This window comes from Pygocentrus nattereri, chromosome 9, assembly GCF_015220715.1.
Source record: "Pygocentrus nattereri isolate fPygNat1 chromosome 9, fPygNat1.pri, whole genome shotgun sequence".
Taxonomy (NCBI): Eukaryota; Metazoa; Chordata; class Actinopteri; order Characiformes; family Serrasalmidae; genus Pygocentrus; species Pygocentrus nattereri.
In genome coordinates this window covers 21,070,153-21,093,852 of record NC_051219.1, presented here as the reverse complement: position 1 = coordinate 21,093,852, position 23,700 = coordinate 21,070,153, and the positions used below count along the sequence as shown (strand labels likewise).

At 39.2% G+C, this 23,700-nt stretch overlaps 1 protein-coding gene across 4 annotated transcripts in view; it reads right to left on the bottom strand.

Annotated features, from left to right (window-relative positions):
* The window catches only part of LOC108443116 (hemicentin-1-like), a 58,003-nt gene that overhangs the window by 18,955 nt on the left and 15,348 nt on the right, over positions 1–23,700 (bottom strand). For 3 of the 4 annotated variants that reach the window (XM_037541134.1, XM_037541135.1, XM_037541136.1), the window contains exons 5-10: positions 13,027–13,314; positions 11,582–11,869; positions 4,924–5,211; positions 3,477–3,764; positions 1,738–2,025; positions 291–578 (exon numbers count right to left, since the gene is read on the bottom strand). In XM_037541134.1, coding sequence (XP_037397031.1) covers positions 291–578; positions 1,738–2,025; positions 3,477–3,764; positions 4,924–5,211; positions 11,582–11,869; positions 13,027–13,314 — 1,728 coding nt within the window. The remainder of the gene's footprint in view (positions 1–290; positions 579–1,737; positions 2,026–3,476; positions 3,765–4,923; positions 5,212–11,581; positions 11,870–13,026; positions 13,315–23,700) is intronic. The other variant, XM_037541137.1, reaches the window with a different exon arrangement.

Here is a 23,700-nt window from a genome sequence, read left to right as displayed (position 1 = left end):
ACCTGATTAATTTTACTTGTGACCTTTGAAAACAGATTTTTCAGCTTGAATGTGTAGCTTGCAGACTAGTGCTCCAACCATAGACAGGAGTGAAAATTCTGACCTTGGCTTAAACTTATCAAAACAATTGAATGATAGCTTGGCAAGCAAACATACAGTAGTCAAATTTGATGATATTACAAGCAACCAGAGGTTACCACTAAGATTGAAAACATCACATTCCAAGAAATGTAGATGTTTTGTTTTATAGGAGCAAATTTTAAGCAGAGGTTCTCTTGATGAGCTCTTACCTTGAACAGACAATGCAAATGTTGTGCTTAAGGCTCTAGACAGGGGTCTGTCTTGAAGCTCTATTTCACAGGTGTAATTTCCATGGTGTCCCTGTTTCGCAGAAAGGATTGAAAGGCTATTACCAGTTGTCTTTATATCAGCATCATCTGAAATCTTCAGTGAATTTCTGAGCCATGTATATTTCCAGCTTGTGGATGTGTCCAGAACTTTACAAATCAAAGTCACTTTTTCATCAGTAAACACACGGCTCCATCCTACACTCAGAATTACTTTTGGCTGAGGTGGGTCTGTGGAAAGAGAGAAATAAAACCGTATTTTATAGCACCTTCTTCATTAATAATAGTGACTAATCATTTAGTTTACCAGGCCTTAGTGTTAAAATAAAGAAAAGACAGAAGCGGTTATGTCCCATGTCCTACAGTTGACCTGTGACTGACAATAGGTGAAAAATGTACACGTCCTCTCTTTACATGATTGGTGTATATGACATTGTTTAGCAGAGTTAATGATACAGTGTACTGCTGTGTCTGATCCACTCATACCAGCGCAACACACACTGACATGCCACCATAGCAGTGCTGCTGAAGTCTTTTGACTTCAGTGTCTTCAGTGTCACTGTTGGACTGAGCATTGTCCACCAATCAAAAATATCTAGCCAAAAGCATCATTTGGGCAGCACCCACAGAAAAGTGAAAAAGAGGATGACCAACACAAACTGTGCAACTAAAGTTGCTGTTGCTTCTGACTTGTCATCTACATGGTGGATTAACAAAGTAGGATTATTTGTCAAATTAAATTAATCAGAGAGAGTGTTTATGAGCTCCAGTTACACTGCTGTGTCTGATCTACTTGTACCAGCACAATACATGCTAATGTGGTTCAAGGCAAATGTGTGATGAAGTTTGCACACTTCAGACACCAAATATATCTTGGTCAATTGACAACTTTATTTTAAGCTATGCTTGCCATGAAATGGAGTGCTTTTATGCACAAGGGAGAGCAAGTGTATAAGTGTGTAAAAATAAATGGACTGCCCTCTTATGGCATAGCATTGCGATGTACAAGGCATTAAGATTGCTGTTTGATGCCCTGTCCAGATATGTATGATGTGCATTATAAGAAACAGTGGCCAAGATTCATAACAATACATTTCTTACTACTGTAACATGACTGTGCCCCTGTTACATCAATGTAAACTCATTCTGGATTAGAGTGTCTGCCTGATGCGTACATGTAATTTTAAAATGAAAATTTTATCTGAGAAGTGTGGTGGGATCACCATTTTGGCAAGCAAACATACAGTAGTCAAATTTGATGATATTAAAAAGGGACCAGAGGTTACCACTAAGATTGAAAACATCACATTCCAAGAAATGTAGATGTTCTGTTTTATAGGAGCTGTATGTCAGCAAATTTTAAGCAAATGTTCTCTTGATGAGCTCTTACCTTGAACAGACAATGCAAATTTTGTGCTTAAGGCTCTAGACAGGGGTCTGTCTTGAAGCTCTATTTCACAGGTGTAATCTCCATGGTGTCCCTGTTTCGCAGAAAGGATTGAAAGGCTATTACCAGTTGTCTTTATATCAGCATCATCTGAAATCTTCAGTGAATTTCTGAGCCATGTATATTTCCAGCTTGTGGATGTGTCCAGAACTTCACAAATCAAAGTCACTTTTTCATCAGTAAACACACGGCTCCATCCTACACTCAGAATTACTTTTGGCTGAGGTTGTTCTGTGGAAAGAGAGAAATAAAACCGTATTTTATAGCACCTTCTTCATTAATAATAGTGAGTAATCATTTAGTTTACCAGTCCTTAGTGTTAAAATAAAGAAAAGACAGAAGCGGTTATGTCCCATGTCCTACAGTTGACCTGTGACTGACAATAGGTGAAAAATGTACACGTCCTCTCTTTACTTGATAGGTGTATATGACATTGTTTAGCAGAGTTAATGATACAGTGTTCTGCTGTGTTTGATCCACTCATACCAGCGCAACACACACTGACATGCCACCATAGCAGTGCTGCTGAAGTCTTTTGACTTCAGTGACTTCAGTGTCACTGTTGGACTGAGCATTGTCCACCAACCAAAAATATCTAGCCGAAAGCATCATTTGGGCAGCACCCACAGAAAAAGAAAAAGAGGATGACCAACACAAACTGTGCAACTAAAGTTGCTATTGTTTCTGATTTGTCATCTACATGGTGGATTAACAAAGTAGGATTATTTGTCAAATTAAATTAATCAGAGAGAGTGTTTATGAACTCCAGTTACACTGCTGTGTCTGATCTACTTGTACCAGCATAATACATGCTAATGTGGTTCAAGGCAAATGTGTGATGAAGTTTGCACACTTCAGACACCAAATATATCTTGGTCAATTGACAACTTTATTTTAAGCTATGCTTGCCATGAAATGGAGTGCTTTTATGCACAAGGGAGAGCAAGTGTATAAGTGTGTAAAAATAAATGGACTGCCCTCTTATGGCATTGCATTGCGATGTACAAGGCATTAAGATTGCTGTTTGATGCCCTGTCCAGATATGTATGATGTGCATTATAAGAAACAGTGGCCAAGATTCATAACAATACATTTCTTACTACTGTAACATGACTGTGTCCCTGTTACATCACTGTAATCTCATTCTGGACAAGAGTGTTTGCCTGATGTGTACATGTAATTTTAAAATGAAAATTTTATCTGAGAAGTGTGGTGGGATCACCATACTCACTGCAGGAATATGTGATGGAAAATTGCCTTAAAGAAATGTTGCTTTTGGCTAAGAGAGCTAGTGATGAATGAAAAGGGACTTACTATATACAACAAAACATCCCCAACAAAAAGCAAAGCTCTCTCAGCAGGTATCATTACAAGGACTAACCTCACCATTGAACCTGATTAATTTTACTTGTGACCTTTGAAAACAGATTTTTCAGCTTGAATGTGTAGCTTGCAGACTAGTGCTCCAACCATAGACAGGAGTGAAAATTCTGACCTTGGCTTAAACTTATCAAAACAATTGAATGATAGCTTGGCAAGCAAACATACAGTAGTCAAATTTGATGATATTACAAGCAACCAGAGGTTACCACTAAGATTGAAAACATCACATTCCAAGAAATGTAGATGTTTTGTTTTATAGGAGCAAATTTTAAGCAGAGGTTCTCTTGATGAGCTCTTACCTTGAACAGACAATGCAAATGTTGTGCTTAAGGCTCTAGACAGGGGTCTGTCTTGAAGCTCTATTTCACAGGTGTAATTTCCATGGTGTCCCTGTTTCGCAGAAAGGATTGAAAGGCTATTACCAGTTGTCTTTATATCAGCATCATCTGAAATCTTCAGTGAATTTCTGAGCCATGTATATTTCCAGCTTGTGGATGTGTCCAGAACTTTACAAATCAAAGTCACTTTTTCATCAGTAAACACACGGCTCCATCCTACACTCAGAATTACTTTTGGCTGAGGTGGGTCTGTGGAAAGAGAGAAATAAAACCGTATTTTATAGCACCTTCTTCATTAATAATAGTGACTAATCATTTAGTTTACCAGGCCTTAGTGTTAAAATAAAGAAAAGACAGAAGCGGTTATGTCCCATGTCCTACAGTTGACCTGTGACTGACAATAGGTGAAAAATGTACACGTCCTCTCTTTACATGATTGGTGTATATGACATTGTTTAGCAGAGTTAATGATACAGTGTACTGCTGTGTCTGATCCACTCATACCAGCGCAACACACACTGACATGCCACCATAGCAGTGCTGCTGAAGTCTTTTGACTTCAGTGTCTTCAGTGTCACTGTTGGACTGAGCATTGTCCACCAATCAAAAATATCTAGCCAAAAGCATCATTTGGGCAGCACCCACAGAAAAGTGAAAAAGAGGATGACCAACACAAACTGTGCAACTAAAGTTGCTGTTGCTTCTGACTTGTCATCTACATGGTGGATTAACAAAGTAGGATTATTTGTCAAATTAAATTAATCAGAGAGAGTGTTTATGAGCTCCAGTTACACTGCTGTGTCTGATCTACTTGTACCAGCACAATACATGCTAATGTGGTTCAAGGCAAATGTGTGATGAAGTTTGCACACTTCAGACACCAAATATATCTTGGTCAATTGACAACTTTATTTTAAGCTATGCTTGCCATGAAATGGAGTGCTTTTATGCACAAGGGAGAGCAAGTGTATAAGTGTGTAAAAATAAATGGACTGCCCTCTTATGGCATAGCATTGCGATGTACAAGGCATTAAGATTGCTGTTTGATGCCCTGTCCAGATATGTATGATGTGCATTATAAGAAACAGTGGCCAAGATTCATAACAATACATTTCTTACTACTGTAACATGACTGTGTCCCTGTTACATCACTGTAATCTCATTCTGGATTAGAGTGTCTGCCTGATGCGTACATGTAATTTTAAAATGAAAATTTTATCTGAGAAGTGTGGTGGGATCACCATTTTGGCAAGCAAACATACAGTAGTCAAATTTGATGATATTAAAAAGGGACCAGAGGTTACCACTAAGATTGAAAACATCACATTCCAAGAAATGTAGATGTTCTGTTTTATAGGAGCTGTATGTCAGCAAATTTTAAGCAAATGTTCTCTTGATGAGCTCTTACCTTGAACAGACAATGCAAATTTTGTGCTTAAGGCTCTAGACAGGGGTCTGTCTTGAAGCTCTATTTCACAGGTGTAATCTCCATGGTGTCCCTGTTTCGCAGAAAGGATTGAAAGGCTATTACCAGTTGTCTTTATATTAGCATCATCTGAAATCTTCAGTGAATTTCTGAGCCATGTATATTTCCAGCTTGTGGATGTGTCCAGAACTTCACAAATCAAAGTCACTTTTTCATGAGTAAACACACGGCTCCATCCTACACTCAGAATTACTTTTGGCTGAGGTGGTTCTGTGGAAAGAGAGAAATAAAACCGTATTTTATAGCACCTTCTTCATTAATAATAGTGAGTAATCATTTAGTTTACCAGTCCTTAGTGTTAAAATAAAGAAAAGACAGAAGCGGTTATGTCCCATGTCCTACAGTTGACCTGTGACTGACAATAGGTGAAAAATGTAAACGTCCTCTCTTTACTTGATAGGTGTATATGACATTGTTTAGCAGAGTTAATGATACAGTGTTCTGCTGTGTTTGATCCACTCATACCAGCGCAACACACACTGACATGCCACCATAGCAGTGCTGCTGAAGTCTTTTGACTTCAGTGACTTCAGTGTCACTGTTGGACTGAGCATTGTCCACCAACCAAAAATATCTAGCCGAAAGCATCATTTGGGCAGCACCCACAGAAAAAGAAAAAGAGGATGACCAACACAAACTGTGCAACTAAAGTTGCTATTGTTTCTGACTTGTCATCTACATGGTGGATTAACAAAGTAGGATTATTTGTCAAATTAAATTAATCTGACAGAGTGTTTATGAACTCCAGTTACACTGCTGTGTCTGATCTACTTGTACCAGCATAATACATGCTAATGTGGTTCAAGGCAAATGTGTGATGAAGTTTGCACACTTCAGACACCAAATATATCTTGGTCAATTGACAACTTTATTTTAAGCTATGCTTGCCATGAAATGGAGTGCTTTTATGCACAAGGGAGAGCAAGTGTATAAGTGTGTAAAAATAAATGGACTGCCCTCTTATGGCATTGCATTGCGATGTACAAGGCATTACGATTGCTGTTTGATGCCCTGTCCAGATATGTATGATGTGCATTATAAGAAACAGTGGCCAAGATTCATAACAATACATTTCTTACTACTGTAACATGACTGTGTCCCTGTTACATCACTGTAAACTCATTCTGGACAAGAGTGTCTGCCTGATGCGTACATGTAATATTAAAATGAAAATTTTATCTGAGAAGTGTGGTGGGATCACCATACTCACTGCAGGAATATGTGATGGAAAATTGCCTTAAGGAAATGTTGCTTCTGGCTAAGAGAGCTAGTGATGAATGAAAAGGGACTTACTATATACAACAAAACATCCCCAACAAAAAGCAAAGCTCTCTCAGCAGGTATCATTACAAGGACTAACCTCACCATTGAACCTGATTAATTTCACTTGTGACCTTTGAAAACAGATTTTTCAGCTTGAATGTGTAGCTTGCAGACTAGTGCTGCTCTCTGCTACTCTGACTTCTTCCACAGGTTTGCTGGATTAGCTGTTTGCTGCTGCTGTTTGGTTTGTGTTAGTTTCTAATTTCAACTGAAACAAGGTGAGTGCTTTTTTGTCATGGCTACTGCTGGGTTTTTCTCTTGTTCAGAGTGTGGCATGTTTAGTTTAGACCCCTTCTCCACCGATAGTCATAATGATAGTGGTGTTTGTTCAAAGTGCAAGCTAGTTAACTGCCTGGTAGAGAAGGTGGACAAGTTAGAGCTGCGTATCCGGGGTTTAATAAGGGATAGACAGCAAGGGTCACTGTTAGCAGCCCCGGGTACACCAGGGAGAGCTAGTACCCCCTCGACTCCGGCCTTAGAGCCCCCACAGCAGGGCGAATGGGTAACGTCTCGGCGGCATAGTCGAAAGGCTAAGGCTAATGCTACTGCAAAGGCCACAGCCAGCCCACCTGTACACCATGCTCCCCCAGTTCACGTGTCAAACAGGTTTGCCCCGCTCAGTGAAGCACCCGCTGAGGAGCCTGTTAAAGGTACTCTGGTGATAGGAGATTCTATCGTCCGGCACGTGAAATTAGCTACTCCTTTAGGGGCACCAGCGGCTAGAGTTATCTGCTTACCGGGAGCCAGAGCACCGGACATTAGTGGCAACCTTAGGCTGTTAGCAAATAGGAGATATTCGAGGGTAGTTATTCATGTAGGGGCCAATGATATTCGTCTGCGGCAGTCTGAAGTAACTAAGGCTAATATTAAAGAGGTGGTTAAACAGGCCCAGACGCTGTCCGAAGAGGTAATCTGTTCTGGCCCCATCCCAATGAGGCGTGGCGATGAAGCTTACAGCAGGCGTTCTTCGCTGAACCGCTGGATGTCCAAGTGGTGTACGGACAATCATGTGGGCTTTATAGACAACTGGCTAATGTTTGAGGGCAAGCCTGGTCTTTTAGGTAGGGATGGTGTCCACCCCACGCGGGATGGTGCTGCCTTACTTTCGTGCAGCATAGCACATAGTCTCTTAGTTAGTCGGCAGAGTAGCAGTAGCCTTAGAAGCTGCTGACAAACCGGAGCCGGGACCAGGCCGCAGACAGAGAGGCTTAACCGACCGTCTGTGAGCTGCAAAGAGACGTTACCTAGATACCAATGTATTCAGACTGTGTCTGTCCCCCGAGTCAAACATAAATGTCAAAAAACTCAAACAGTAAATCTAAATAACCTAACGTATATTAAACAATCATATCCAGACTGTAGCACTAGCACTTCAAAACTAAAGATTGGTTTACTTAACATAAGATCTCTAAATTCAAAAGCAGTAATAGTGAATGAAATCATAACTGATCAGAAATTTGATGTGTTGTGCCTCACTGAAACCTGGATTAGACCCGATGAATATTTAGCATTAAACGAAGCCACCCCTGCAGGCTATAATTATATACACAACCCCAGATCGTCCGGTAGAGGAGGCGGGGTCTGCATAATTTTTAGAAATTCCCTAGCTGTCAATCAGAAACACTATGATAATTTCACTTCTTTTGAGCTTCTTTACATCAATATAATTAATCCAATTACAAAACAGAATGCATTTTCTTTAATTAATATTTACAGACCACCAGGACCCTATGTAGAATTTTTAAAAGAATTTAGTGATTTCGCTGCAGATTTAGCAGTTTGTAGTGATAAAGTAATTATAGTAGGAGACTTCAACATTCATTTTGAAAAAGTTGATGACTCATTAAAAAAGGCTTTTGCATCAATTCTAGACTCAGTTGGTATTGCTCAAAATGTAACAGGACCTACGCATTACTGTAATCATACTCTGGATCTGGTTTTGACCCTGGGTGTTAGCATAGATAACCTAGATATTCTTTCTCAAACCTCAGTAATCTCAGATCATTATCTTATTTCTTTTAAACTTCATCTTAGTCATAATATACGTACATCCCCCAGCTACTCTATGAAACGTTCAATAACGCCCTTTACCGCTCAACAATTTACTGATAACCTTCCTGATTTATCAACCATAGTGTACTCTCCAGGTAACCCAGCAGAACTAGACAAACTAACTGATTGTTTAGAAAATACCTTCCGGTCTACTTTAGATGGTGTAGCACCACTTAAACACAAAAAAGAGAGACAGAAAAAACTTGCGCTGTGGTATAACGACCAAACTCGTACTTTAAAGCAATTAGTACGAAATTTTGAGCGAAAATGGCGATCAACCAAACTGGAAGTATTCCACTCTGCTTGGAAAGACAGTATTGTTGAATATAGAAGAGAAATTAATAAAGCCCGCTCAGAGTATCTGGCCTCTCAGATCGAGATTAATAAAAACAACCCTAGAGTTCTCTTTAGTGTTATTTCTAAACTGACTAAAAATCAGGCAGGTACTGATCCTCAGATTCCAGCAATCCACACTAGCAATGCTTTTATGGACTATTTTGATAATAAAATCGAAAATATTCGGGACAAAATTCAACAGATAAATAGCACAGCTTGTCTGTCATCTGGTGTGGCTGATATAGAACAAAATCCAGCTACCGAAGTCAGGTTGGAAGTTTTTAACCCACTACATCATTTAGAACTGGAGAAAATTATCTCCTCATCAAACTGCACAACCTGTACACTTGATGCAGTTCCCACAAAACTATTAAAACAGGTATTACCAGATATAATTAAACCACTATTAACAATAGTAAACTCATCATTAAACCTGGGGTATGTTCCCAAAGCCTTTAAACTAGCAGTAATTAAACCTTTGATCAAGAAACCAAATCTTGATCCTAGTGTACTATCTAACTATAGACCTATTTCAAATTTACCATTTATTTCTAAGATTTTAGAAAAGGCCGTGGCCCAACAACTTGGCTCTTATCTGCAAAGAAACCAGATCTATGAAAAATTCCAATCTGGATTTAGGCCTCATCATAGCACTGAGACAGCTCTAGTTAAGATAACAAATGATCTGCTTCTTGCCGCTGACCAAGGCTGCGTTTCTTTACTGGTACTTCTTGATCTGAGCGCAGCTTTTGATACAATAGATCATAATATCCTCCTAGAAAGATTAGAGAAAATGGTCGGTATAACTGGAACTGCCTTATCATGGTTCAAATCATACTTGACCGATCGTTTTCAGTTTGTGAGGGTAAATAATATACCCTCCAATTATACAAAGGTTAGATATGGAGTTCCACAAGGCTCTATCTTAGGACCGTTATTATTTACGTTATACATGCTCCCCCTGGGCAAAGTTATTAGAAAACATAATGTTAATTTTCATTGTTATGCAGACGACACGCAGCTCTTCATATCAGCCAAACCTGATGACAAACAGAGAATAAAGAAAATGGAGGATTGCGTAAAAGATGTGAAATCATGGATGTCACACAACTTTCTTCTATTAAATAGTGATAAAACAGAAGTTCTTCTATTAGGCCCTAAAGCTGCTAGAAATAAATTATCACACCTAATGTTGAATCTGGCCGACTTCTCAGTCACACCTGGTTCAACAGCTAAAAATCTTGGCGTTATCATAGATTCAGATCTAGCATTTGATAAACACATATCTAATGTTACTAAAACAGCTTTTCTACATCTCCGTAACATCGCCAAGCTAAGAAATGCTTTATCCTTACATGACGCAGAAAAATTAGTACATGCCTTCATTACGTCAAGGCTAGACTACTGTAATGCGCTACTGTCAGGATGTTCTAGCAGTAACTTAAATAAACTTCAGCTAGTTCAAAATGCTGCAGCCAGGGTCCTTACTAAAACTAGAAAATTTGACCATATTAGTCCAGTCCTATCAGCTCTTCACTGGCTTCCAGTCAAATTCCGCATAGACTATAAAATTCTCCTGTTAACGTTAAAGCCCTACATGGGCTCGCTCCTGAGTATCTGAGAGACCTTATCTCCTATTATGAACCACCACGATTACTTAGATCACAGGGTGCTGGCTTCCTAGTAGTTCCCAAAATTCAGAGAAGCTCTGCAGGAGGAAGAGCTTTCTCTTATAAAGCGCCCCAACTCTGGAATAATCTCCCCGATAATGTTCGGGACTCAGACACAGTCTCAATCTTTAAGTCTAGACTAAAAACTTACTTGTTTAGTTTAGCTTTTGGTAGTTAATGTTAATTCCCTTTAGATAAGGCTGCAGATCCAGGGGTTCATGGACATAGTGAATTGTGGGTAAACTGAGATGCTGGTGCTGCTGTCACTCACTACATGCAGTCACTCAGGTTTGTGGACGGTGGAGTGGGTGAATGCCAGTGTCTCAGGGAGCCTCCGTGTCTATGTTACCTTCTGGCTCTCTCCCTTTAGTTAGGCTGTCATATTCAGACCTGCCGGAGTCATTAGTCACACTCTGATAATTTTTTACATTTTCTGTTCTTCATAAATCCAGTCTAAACTAATTCCTAAATCTTTCCTTCCTCCGAGTTACTGACTGTCCACCGGTCCGGCCCAATACTGATGGATGTCCCACCCTCAAGTCCCCCTGTCCCCCTGATTGACCAGACTGATGGAAGTTTCTGGAACGCAGCTTCTCCACTACAGATCACATCCAAATCTATATGAACTCTAATTGTTTCCACTGTTGATTATACACACCTGAATATATTAGAACTGCGTGGATGTAAAATTGACTTTTCAATGTTTAACTTATAAGTTGTCTGACCAGTGGTAGGATGGTCCCCCCTTTAGATGTGAGTCTTGGTCCTCCCGAGGTTTCTTCCTCCTCCAGCTCTGAGGGAGTTTTTCCTTGCCTCAGCGCTCACGGGGGTTCTGTATATTCTGTATATTATGTTCAGTGTTTTGTCTGATTCTCTGTGCTGTGATTCCCATTTTTGTAAAGCTGCTTTGTGACAACATCAGTTGTAAAAAGCGCTATATAAATAAATTTGATTTGATTTGATTTAGTGCTCCAACCATAGACAGGAGTGAAAATTCTGACCTTGGCTTAAACTCATCAAAACAATTGAATGATACCTTGGCAAGCAAACATACAGTAGTCAAATTTGATGATATTACAAGCAACCAGAGGTTACCACCAAGATTAATAACATCACATTCCAAGAAATGTAGATGTTTTGTTTTATAGGAGCTGTGTGTCAGCAAATTTTAAGCAGAGGTTCTCTTGATGAGCTCTTACCTTGAACAGACAATGCAAATGTTGTGCTTAAGGCTCTAGACAGGGGTCTGTCTTGAAGCTCTATTTCACAGGTGTAATTTCCATGGTGTCCCTGTTTCGCAGAAAGGATTGAAAGGCTATTACCAGTTGTCTTTATATCAGCATCATCTGAAATCTTCAGTGAATTTCTGAGCCATGTATATTTCCAGCTTGTGGATGTGTCCAGAACTTCACAAATCAAAGTCACTTTTTCATCAGTAAACACACGGCTCCATCCTACACTCAGAATTACTTTTGGCTGAGGTGGTTCTGTGGAAAGAGAGAAATAAAACCGTATTTTATAGCACCTTCTTCATTAATAATAGTGACTAATCATTTAGTTTACCAGTCCTTAGTGTTAAAATAAAGAAAAGACAGAAGCGGTTATGTCCCATGTCCTACAGTTGACCTGTTACTGACAATAGGTGAAAAATGTACACATCCTCTCTTTATATGATAGGTGTATATGGCATTGTTTAGCAGAGATAATGATACAGTGTTCTGCTGTGTCTGATCCACTCATACCAGCGCAACACACAATGACATGCCACCATAGCAGTGCTGCTGAAGTCTTTGACTTCAGTGACTTCAGTGTCACTGTTGGACTGAGCATTGTCCACCAACCAAAAATATCTAGCCGAAAGCATCATTTGGGCAGCACCCACAGAAAAAGAAAAAGAGGATGACCAACACAAACTGTGCAACTAAAGTTGCTATTGTTTCTGACTTGTCATCTACATGGTGGATTAACAAAGTAGGATTATTTGTCAAATTAAATTAATCTGACAGAGTGTTTATGAACTCCAGTTACACTGCTGTGTCTGATCTACTTGTACCAGCATAATACATGCTAATGTGGTTCAAGGCAAATGTGTGATGAAGTTTGCACACTTCAGACACCAAATATATCTTAGTCAATTGACAAATTTATTTTAAGCTATGCTTGCCATGAAATGGAGTGCTTTTATGCACAAGGGAGAGCAAGTGTATAAGTGTGTAAAAATAAATGGACTGCCCTCTTATGGCATTGCATTGCGATGTACAAGGCATTACGATTGCTGTTTGATGCCCTGTCCAGATATGTATGATGTGCATTATAAGAAACAGTGGCCAAGATTCATAACAATACATTTCTTACTACTGTAACATGACTGTGTCCCTGTTACATCACTGTAATCTCATTCTGGACAAGAGTGTTTGCCTGATGCGTACATGTAATATTAAAATGAAAATTTTATCTGAGAAGTGTGGTGGGATCACCATTTTGGCAAGCAAACATACAGTAGTCAAATTTGATTATATTAAAAAGGGACCAGAGGTTACCACTAAGATTGAAAAAATCACATTCCAAGAAATGTAGATGTTCTGTTTTATAGGAGCTGTGTGTCAGCAAATTTTAAGCAGAGGTTCTCTTGATGAGTTCTTACCTTGAACAGACAATGCAAATTTTGTGCTTAAGGCTCTAGACAGGGGTCTGTCTTGAAGCTCTATTTCACAGGTGTAATCTCCATGGTGTCCCTGTTTCGCAGAAAGGATTGAAAGGCTATTACCAGTTGTCTTTATATCAGCATCATCTGAAATCTTCAGTGAATTTCTGAGCCATGTATATTTCCAGCTTGTGGATGTGTCCAGAACTTCACAAATCAAAGTCACTTTTTCATCAGTAAACACACGGCTCCATCCTACACTCAGAATTACTTTTGGCTGAGGTGGTTCTGTGGAAAGAGAGAAATAAAACCGTATTTTATAGCACCTTCTTCATTAATAATAGTGACTAAGCATTTAGTTTACCAGTCCTTAGTGTTAAAATAAAGAAAAGACAGAAGCAATTATGTCTCATGTCCTACAGTTGACCTGTGACTGACAATAGGTTAAAAATGTACACATCCTCTCTTTATATGATAGGTGTATATGGCATTGTTTAGCAGAGATAATGATACAGTGTTCTGCTGTGTCTGATCCACTCATACCAGCGCAACACACACTGACATGCCACCACCACATCAGGGTCACTACAGTGCTGAGAATGATCCAACACCCAAATAATGCCTATTCTGTGGTGGTCCTGGGGTGGTCCTGACCATCGAAGAACAGACTGAAAGAGGGCTAACAGAGTATGCAGAGAAACAGATGGACTACAGTCTGTAGTTGATGAAGTTGGTCAGTTGATATATTGGTCAACAAGTATAGATGCAAGGAGGTGTTCATCATAATTCTCTCAGTGAATGTATATATACCTATATACATAGACCTCCTTGTATCTACACATATTCCTACTACAACATATTATTTGGGTGGTGGAATATTTTCAGCACTACAGTGACACTTCCGTGGTGGTGGCATGTGTGTATTGCAGGGCTATGAGTGGATTAGACATTGCTGCTTGAGTCTTTGAACACTTCACTATCACTGTTGGATTTAGCATTGTCCACCAAGTAGCCAGGATTCATAACAATACATTTCCTACTACTATAACATGACTGTGCCCCTTTTATAATCCCACTCTGGATAAGAGTGTCTGCCTAATGCACAGATGTAATTTTAAAATGGAAATTTTGTCTGAGAAGTGTGGTGGGATCACCATTCCCACTGCAGGAATATGTGATGGAAAACTGCTTTGAGGGAGTGTCGCATCTGGCTAAGAGAGCTAATGATAAACACTTTATGCAACAAAATATATCACAACAAAAAAACAAAGCTTTCTCAGGAGGTATCATGAAACTAGAAACCTAATCCCTTTAAAACAGGCCTATAGAGAAAAACATGATTACATGACATGTAGTTAAACACTAAAATCAAGAGGAAAAAAAGATAAACAACACCAGGATTAGTTTTAACACAATGTTAATATGGCCACCCAAACATCAATGGTAGGGCCCTAAAACAAAGCTTATGTTTTCCTTTGTAGCAGAGCTGTATAGGTTGCTTTTATACAAATTATTGAGAGATAGTTGATGAAGTTTGTACAAGCTCATTTTAATTAAGATATAATGGTTTAGCAGCAACAACATGCCTCACTGTTGCATATTTGTAAAAATTCACAGAAGCACACTGCTATATAAATAATCTTTGGCTTGACTTGACTTGGCTATGAAAATTCATGAACTGTTAAGGTAAAGGCTGGGGTTGAGTTGACCAACATCTTCTGATCTACTTATACCTTCAGCTGGTTGAATTCCTATACAGTAAAATGAAATAGGCCCCTTAATTCCTACACATTTTCCAAAGAATGGTTCAGCACCTGTTCAGTACATTCTGAAGCAGTGGTTCCTAACCCTTGTTCTGGATTACTCCCTGCCCTGCACATTTAAATGTTTTTCCTGCTCCTGCCAGGAGTGATCCAACTAATCCAGTAAACAGATAGAATCTTTCTGAGTTGAATTGGATAGATAGCAGGAAAACACAAAAATGTGCATGGCAAGAAGAATCACAGGACCAGGGCCTGGAATATGGAGTCAACACAGGGTCAAAAAGATTTTATTTGTGTATTTTGTTAGTTGTGTTTGAGCAACTACATACACCTAAAATCCAAAATTCACAAATAATTTGGAATCTGCAAACTGAAACAAAAATAAAATAAAATAAATAATACTAAATCAAATTCACAAATGCATAAAATATTTTTACTATATACAACCCCAATTCCAATGAAGTTGGGACGTTGTATAAAACATAAATAAAAACAGAACATGATGATTTGCAAATCCTTTTCAACCTATATTCAATTGAATACACTACAAAAACAACATATTTAATGTTCAAATGGGTAAACTTTATTGTTTTTTGCAAACATTCACTCATTTTGAATTTGATGTCTGCAACACGTTCCAAAGAAGTTGGGACAGGAGCATGTTACCACTGTGTTACGTCACCTTTCCTTTTAACAACACTCAATAAGCGTTTGGGAACTGAGGACACTAATTTTTGAAGCTTTTTAGGTGGAATTTTTTTCCCATTCTTGCTTGATGTACAACTTCAGTTGCTCAACAGCCCAGGGTCTCCGTTGTTGTATTTTGCACTTCATAATGCACCACACATTTTCAATGGGAGACAGGTCTGGACTGCAAGCAGGCCAGTCTAGTACCTGCACTCTTTTACTACAAACCACGCTCCTGTAACATGCAGAATGTGGCTTGGCATTGTCTTGCTGAAATAAGCAGGGACGTCCCTGAAAAAGACGTTGCTTGGATGGCAGCATATGTTGCTCCAAAACCTGGATGTACCTTTCAGCATTAATGGTGCCTTCACAGATATGTAAGTTACCCATGCCATGGGCACTAACACACCCCCATACCATCAGAGATGCTGACTTTTGAACTTTGCACTGATAACAATCTGAACAATCCTTTTCTTCTTTGGCGGACACGACATCCATGATTTCCAAAAACAATTTGAAATGTGGACTCATCAGACCACAGGACACTTTTCCACTTTGCATCAGTCCATCTCAGATGAGCTCGGGCCCAAAGAAGCCGGCGGCGTTTCTGGTTGTTGTTGATATATGGCTTTCGCTTTGCATGGCAGAGTTTTAACTTGCACTTGTAGATGGAGAGACGAACCGTGTTCACTGACAATGGTTTTCTGAAGTGTTCCTGAGCCCATGTGGTAACATCCGTTACAGAATGATGTCGGTTTTTAATGCAGTGCCGCCTGAGGGATTGAAGGTCATGGGCATTCAATGATGGTTTTCTGCCTTGCCGGTTACTTGCAGAGATTTCTCCAGATTCTCTGAATCTTTTGATGATATTATGGACTCCCTATGATGAAGTCCCTAAATTCCTTGCAATTGCACGTTGAGAAACATTGTTCTTAAACTGTTGGACTATTTGCTCACGCAATTGTTCACATCCTTGCTTATGAATGACTGAGCCTTTCAGGGATGCTGCCTTTATACCCAATCATGACACTCACTTGTTTCCAGTTAACTTGTTCACTGTGGAATGTTCCAAACAGGTGTTTTTTGAGCAATCCTCAACTTTCCCAGTCTTTTGTTGCCTCTGTCCCAACTTCTTTGGAACATGTTGCAGGCATCAAATTCAAAATGAGTGAATATTTGCAAAAAACAATAAAGTTTATCTGTTTGAACATTAAATATCTTGTCTTTGTAGTGTATTCAATTGAATATAGGTTGAAAAGGATTTGCAAATCATCATATTCTGTTTTTATTTATGTTTTACACAACGTCCCAACTTCATTGGAATTGGGGTTGTAGAAAGGATTTTTGAATGTGTATAAAGACTGTCATTTGTAAATTTTGTGAATGTGTGAATCAGTACTACTCGAATGATTTACATTGTGCCAGACCATAAAATCACATGAAAAGTTTTAAATTCCAAGTGTGATAGTGGGAGTTTTGCAGTGTGACAGTACAAATCCGCAAACACATCTCCGTTTCTGTTTGTGGATTTTTGACCCTGCTTTAAGGGCAAATTGATGGACCAATAGGAAAGCTTGAACCGGTCCAGTCAGAAAGTGAGTTTGATTTATCAGAACACAACCCTGACTGGTTGCTGTCACTTAAAGCTTTGGTAAGCTGTTGATAATCGTCTCTAATGGCACTCCGACTGTGGGCATATGTGGACATATCAGTATCTGAATCCAGCATTGTGGTTGGTTAGTGTAGTGGGTAACACCTCTGCCTTCTACGCTGTAGACTGGGGTTCAATCCTCACCTGGGTAAACACCCTACACTACACTAATAAGAGTCCTTGGGCAAGACTCCTAACACCAACTTGGCCTACCTGTGTAAAATGATCAAACTGTAAGTTGCTCTGGATAAGAGTGTCAGCCAAATGCCATAAATGTAGCATTGTGTATTCATAATAGGTAATGAAAACAAATAACTAAGGACGTTTGACTTTGCAGCCCCCGCAGTGAGGCCACTTTAATTTGCCTCTCATTTGATGCGGGTGGCTGAGCTCAATTCCCTTCTTGTTTTTATTACTGGGATCTGCATAAAAAATTGTGTATGGACATTTTCATTTTACATAAAAAATAGTTTCATTAAACAGTTACTGTCCATGTGTATGGTTACCATGCATTAACAGAGTAAAGCAAAGGAAGAACATATAAAAATTAAGAAAACATTGAAAGCATTTCTTTGCATGCTTGTATCTGTCATAATATCTTTCATTAACTTTTAAATATAATACATTGTAAACTTAAATCTATGCTTCTTTTTCTTGTTGAAAAAAACACTGCTTTGTAACTTTTCAATAAAATGCAAAACATAAAAAATTTGTGATGGTCCTTCCTCTTTTTTCTTTAAAAAAGAAAAAAGGTCTGTTATAAGAATTCACAACAGAACAATTAATACAAAAATGCTGTTCAGGCTGAATTTTAGCTGTGAGTCCTGTGACAGATACAGGAAGGCAGTGGCAGAAAGACATTTGAGTTATTCTACACTCATTTCTTGCTGTGAAATTCCTCAAAACTCTTGGTGACAACCTTTTTCAACTGCTTTTTCAACTTCTATGAAAAATCTATGTACAAATGTACAAATTGTATCATGTACAAATGGTATGTTGTTCAATGTATAGTCATTGTTTCATGATGAAGTTGGTTTCTAAAGCACAGAAGCATGTTCAGGAACAGATGCCAGGTAAAATATTTTTGATAAATCTAATAATGAACAGAGTCATTTCCTGCGTTCTTGGATTCCGAGCCTCAGCACTTAAGGATTCAAGAGAATTCAGGAAAATGTATTTTGGTATATTGGAGCAATGGGCTTCATGGTTTGGAAGACATGATAGATAGCAAATACCTTAAAAAGAAAACTTACTAACTGTCCACAAGTGTGGACACCATGCATGAATGGGTTAAATGCCACGCTGTAGAATCACACTTGTAACCACAGTATTAATATATTGTTTTAATATACACAGTATTGTTTTTTGAGCATTGCTAAACTTTCCCAGTCTTTTGTTGCCCCTGTCCCAACTTCTTTGGAACGTGTTGCAGGCATCAAATTCAAAATGAGTGAATATTTGCAAAAAACAATAAAGTTTATCCATTTAATATTAATATTTATTAATATATATTTAATATATTTAATTTAACATTAAATATCTTGTCTTTGTAGTGTATTCAATTGAATATAGGTTGAAAAGGATTTGCAAATCATCATATTCTGTTTTTATTTATGTTTTACACAACGTCACAACTTCATTGGAATTGGGGTTGTACAAGTATTATGATAAAACTTTTGAATAAGTTTATAGTATGGATGTTTTTAAAGATTGCTCAACTAAACTCACCATTGAAGCTGATCAATATACCTGAATGATGGCTTGGTAAGCAAACATACAGTAGCCAAATCTGATGATACTTAAAAGGGGCCAGATGCTACCACCGTGTATAGAAACATTACATCCCAAGAAATTTATTTTACAGAAGCCCTATGCCACAGCAATTAACAGAAATTGTCTTGAGAGAATCACTGAGAGCAAGTGAGAGGGCATCACTGCGAGCGACTGAGAGCACGTCACGGCGAGCAACTGAGAGCGTGTCACTGCGGCAAAGTTTTGTGCTATAAGCTCAACCAAAAGCGGTAAGTACCTGAAATATTATGGCTCCTGCTGGTTGTTTCGTCTGCTCGGAGTGTGGCATGTTTAGTTTAACCCCCTTTTCCGCCTCTAGTGATAATGATAGTGGCTGTGTTTGTGCTAAGTGCCAGCTCTCTGATGGAGAAGGTGGACCAGCTAGAGGTGCGCATCTGGGGGTTATTAAAGGACAGACAGCAAGATTCAGGGTTAGCAGCTCCAGGTGCCCTAGGGAGAGTTAGCACCCCCTCAACTCCAGCGTTAGAGCCCTTACAGTGGGGTGAATGGGTGATGACTCGGTGGTCTAGCCAGAAAGGTAAGGCTAATGCTAATGCTGTTTGTGATACTTGACCTCAGTGCAGCTTTCGATACAATAGACAACAATATTCTCCTAGAAAGGTTAGAAAACATGGTTGGAATCACAGGGACAGCCCTATCATGGTTCAAATGTTACTTAACAGAACATTATCAGTTTATCAGTGTAAACAATGTATCTTCCACTTATTCAAAAGTAAGATTTGGAGTTCCGCAGGGCTCTATTTTAAGACCTTTATTATTTACTCTATACATGTTACCGTTTGGCACAGTTATAAGTAATCATGGCATTAACTTTCATTGTTACGCAGACGATATGCAACTGTACATAACAGCCAAGCCTGATGACAAATACAGATTAAAGAAAATAGAGGACTGTGTAAAAGATGTGAAATGCTGGATGTTACGGAACTTCCTCCTACTAAACAGTATCAAAACAGAGGTTCTCCTTCTGGGTCCAAAATTGGCAAGAAATAAACTTCCAGATTTAATTTTAAATCTTGCTGACTTTCCAGTTACACCTGGCTCAGCAGCAAAAAATCTTGGCGTCATAATTGATTCAGATTTATCATTCGATCAACACATAGGCAGCATCACTAAAACAGCTTTTTTATATCTTTGCAACATTGCCAAGATAAAAAATCCCCTATCCCTGCATGATGCAGAAACACTAGTACATGCGTTTATTACTTCCAGGCTAGACTATTGTAACACACTACTGTCAGGATGTACGAGCAGGAGTCTAAGCAAACTTCAACTAGTCCAAAATGCTGCAGCCAGGGTCCTCACTAAAACTAGAAAATTTGATCATATCAGTCCAGTGCTATCATCACTTCATTGGCTGCCTGTTAAATGACGTATTAATTATACAATTCTTTTATTGACATATAAAGCCCTACATGGGCTTGCTCCTGAGTACCTGCAAGACCTCATTTCCTATTACAAGCCATCATGACTACTCAGATCACAGAGTGCTGGCTTATTAATAGTTCCTAGAATTCATTTGGCTGCACCTGGGGGAAGAGCTTTTTCTTATAAAACCCCCGAACTCTGGAATGATCTTCCAGAAAATGTTCGGGACTCAGTCAGTCTCAATCTTTAAAACTAGGCCGAAAACTCAATTGTTCAGTTTAGTTTTTGGTGGTTAATTGTTCCCCCTTAGATAAATGCAGTAGATCCAGGGGTCCATGGACACAGGGAATTATAGTAAACTGAGATGCTGGTGCTGTCGTCCCACTGCTCGCACATGGACACTCAGGTTTGTGGACAGTGGAGCGGAGGGATGCCAAACTGTTTCAGAGTGCTCTCGTGTCTGTGTCTCCTTCTGGTTCTCTCCTTTTAGTTAAACTGTCATAGTCAGATCTGCCAGAGTCATTAGCCACACTCAGTAAATGTTCACATTCCCTGTTTTACATTAAAAAACAGACAGAATAAAACTAATTCCCTCTTCCTGCCTTTTTTCTGAGTATACAACCGCCCACATGTCCAGCTGGACACTGAAGGATGACTGACTGCCGAGCCCTCCTGCTACTCACTTCAGACTAGTTGCCCACCAGTTGCCCACTCCCCAGCTACCGCCACCTACCTTGGACTAGCTGCCCACCCTACACTGATGTTATCATAGACTCTTAGCTATTACTACTAATAATAAATCTTCAGTGAATTTCTGAGCCATGTATATTTCCAGCTTGTGGATGTGTCCAGAACTTCACAAATCAAAGTCACGTTTTCACCAGTAATCACACGGCTCCACCCTACACTCAGAATTACTTTTGGCTGAGGTGGGTCTGTGGAAAGAGAAATAAAACCGTTTATAATACTTTTTCATTTTACTTTTTTCATTCAGTTTACAAATCCTTAGTGTTAAGATAAAGAAACAACAGAAGCAGTTATGTCTTACTTTCTACGGTTAATCTGTGCCTGATATAAGATGAACATTTTACCCCTTTTCTCTTTATGAGGGTTTTTTACAGGTGTATATGGCATTGTTTTGCAAAGTTAACGATACAATACAGTGCTGTGTCTGATCCCCTCATACTAGTGCAACACACACTTACACACCACCACCACGTCAGTGTCACTGCAGTGCTGAGAATGATCCACCACCCAAATAATACCTGCTTTGTGGTGGTCCTGTCCGTTTCAGAACGCAGTGACAGAGGGCTAATGGGGTCACTTGTGGTGGAGCAGGGAAAACGAGTAGAAATTATGAGGCACATATGTTTTATTTTTCTGCATAAAAATGCAACCAGATGAAGGTACAGGTAGATTAGAAATGCTGACAAATTCACTCCCAGCTCTTACTTGAACAGTTCATGAATTTTCATAGAAGTGTGCTTTTGTGAACAAATATACGACTATGAGCACTGTTGTGGCTGCTCAATCATTACACCTTATCTAAAGTATAGAATCTTCAATAACTGTCTCTCAATATTTTTTTAGAAAAGCAATCTACACAGCTTTGTTACAAATGAAAACAAACTTTGTATTAAGGCCATACCATTTGGGAGGTCATGTTAACACCATGATAAAACTAACCCTGCAATGGGGAGGCTGTACTTCTGCCTATTATTAACATGTGTAAAAGGGAGATTAAAATTATATAGCTGTGAATTCTGTGACCAAGTCTTCAAGAGAAATAGAGAAAACCATTTGTCTCATTTCTGTGAAAGTTTGCAATGATGTTGCAAATTTGCAATGATGAAAATACAAGAAAGATTTACTTGAATTATTTTCCTCTTGATTTTATGATTTAACTACATGTACTGTTGGTAATCTTGGCCACTGATTCTTATAGCATACATTGCAGCATGCGTGTCTGGGCAAGGTATTGAACTGAACCTTATATATCGCAATGCAAAACCACAAGGGGGCAGTCCAATTGTTTTTACTCACACACTTGTTCTTCTTTGGACATAAAAGAGTTCCGCTTCATAGCAAGCATAGCTTAAAATGATGTCAATCAGCCAAGACAAATTTGGTGTCTGAAGTGTGCAGGCTTCATCAGACATTCGCCTTGAACCACATATTTGTTGAGTATACTGACATTGGCGTGGTGTTGGTGTGTGTTGCGCAGGTACGAGTAGACCAGTGTGACTGGAGTTTATAAACACTGTGTCCACTTACTCTAATGGACAAGCCTAGCTTGTTGGTTCAACTTGCAGATGACAAGTCAGACACTATAGCATCTGTCTGCACAGTTTGTGTAGGTCAACCTCTTCTCCTACATTATTGGATGCTGCCCACAGGATGGTGGGGCTGGATATTTTGGTTGGTGGCCTATACTCAGTCCAACAGAGACACTTAAGTTTTGAAAAACTTCAGCAACACTGCTGTATCTAATCCACTCAAAGTCCCAGAATACACACTAATATGCCACCAGTGTCATTTCAGTGCTAAGAATAATCCACCACCCAAATAATACCCTTTACATGGTGGTCCTGTTTGGGGTTCTGATCATCAAAGAACAGAGTAAAAGGGGGCCAACAAAGTATGCAGGGAAACGGACTACACTCTGTAACTGTGGAACTACAATGCACTTCTTTGTAGTTAATGGATCTGATCAAATTAGCTGTGAGTTGTGGCATGCATCCCACCATGGGCCCCAACGATGACGGCTTCTTCTTCTGCCACAGAGACAGATTCAAACCCAAACAAACCTAAACTAAACCTACACTGGCCACTTTTCAGTGGCTTCAGACAACTAGGCTTTTCATTCTTTTTACTGAAGCTTTTCCGCTCTTCCGTGGTCTTTTGTTACTGTTTCTGCTGCAGCTCGTCCCTCTAGCTCCGCTCCAAGTTCTTTAAAAAGGCGTTCACGCTGCTATCCAGATCAGCATCAGCTGGCTAAGCACCTGAGCCTAGAGGGAAGAAGAGCTCACTACTACGCCTCTTTGTCACTGCCCCCATCTTGCAGCCAAGTATATGTGACTGCAGCCCGGAGAACCAGGGCATAACAAATGGGCGGAGAAACTGGCAATAATTTCTTGTATCGGCCAATCATATAAAAGATGGACTGTCAATCAAAACTTGCATCTGCCAATCAAAAGTGTGAATTTCCTGTCTCTCATTTCATGCATCAGCCAATGGTTTGTACACTGTTCAGGCATGCGGAAGTGGGAAGATAGTTTGAAGTTGCCTTAAATATCACCTAATTACTTATTTCAGATCAATACATTATGATAAGTATTGTTTCATATATATATATATATATATGTATATATATATATATATATATATATATAC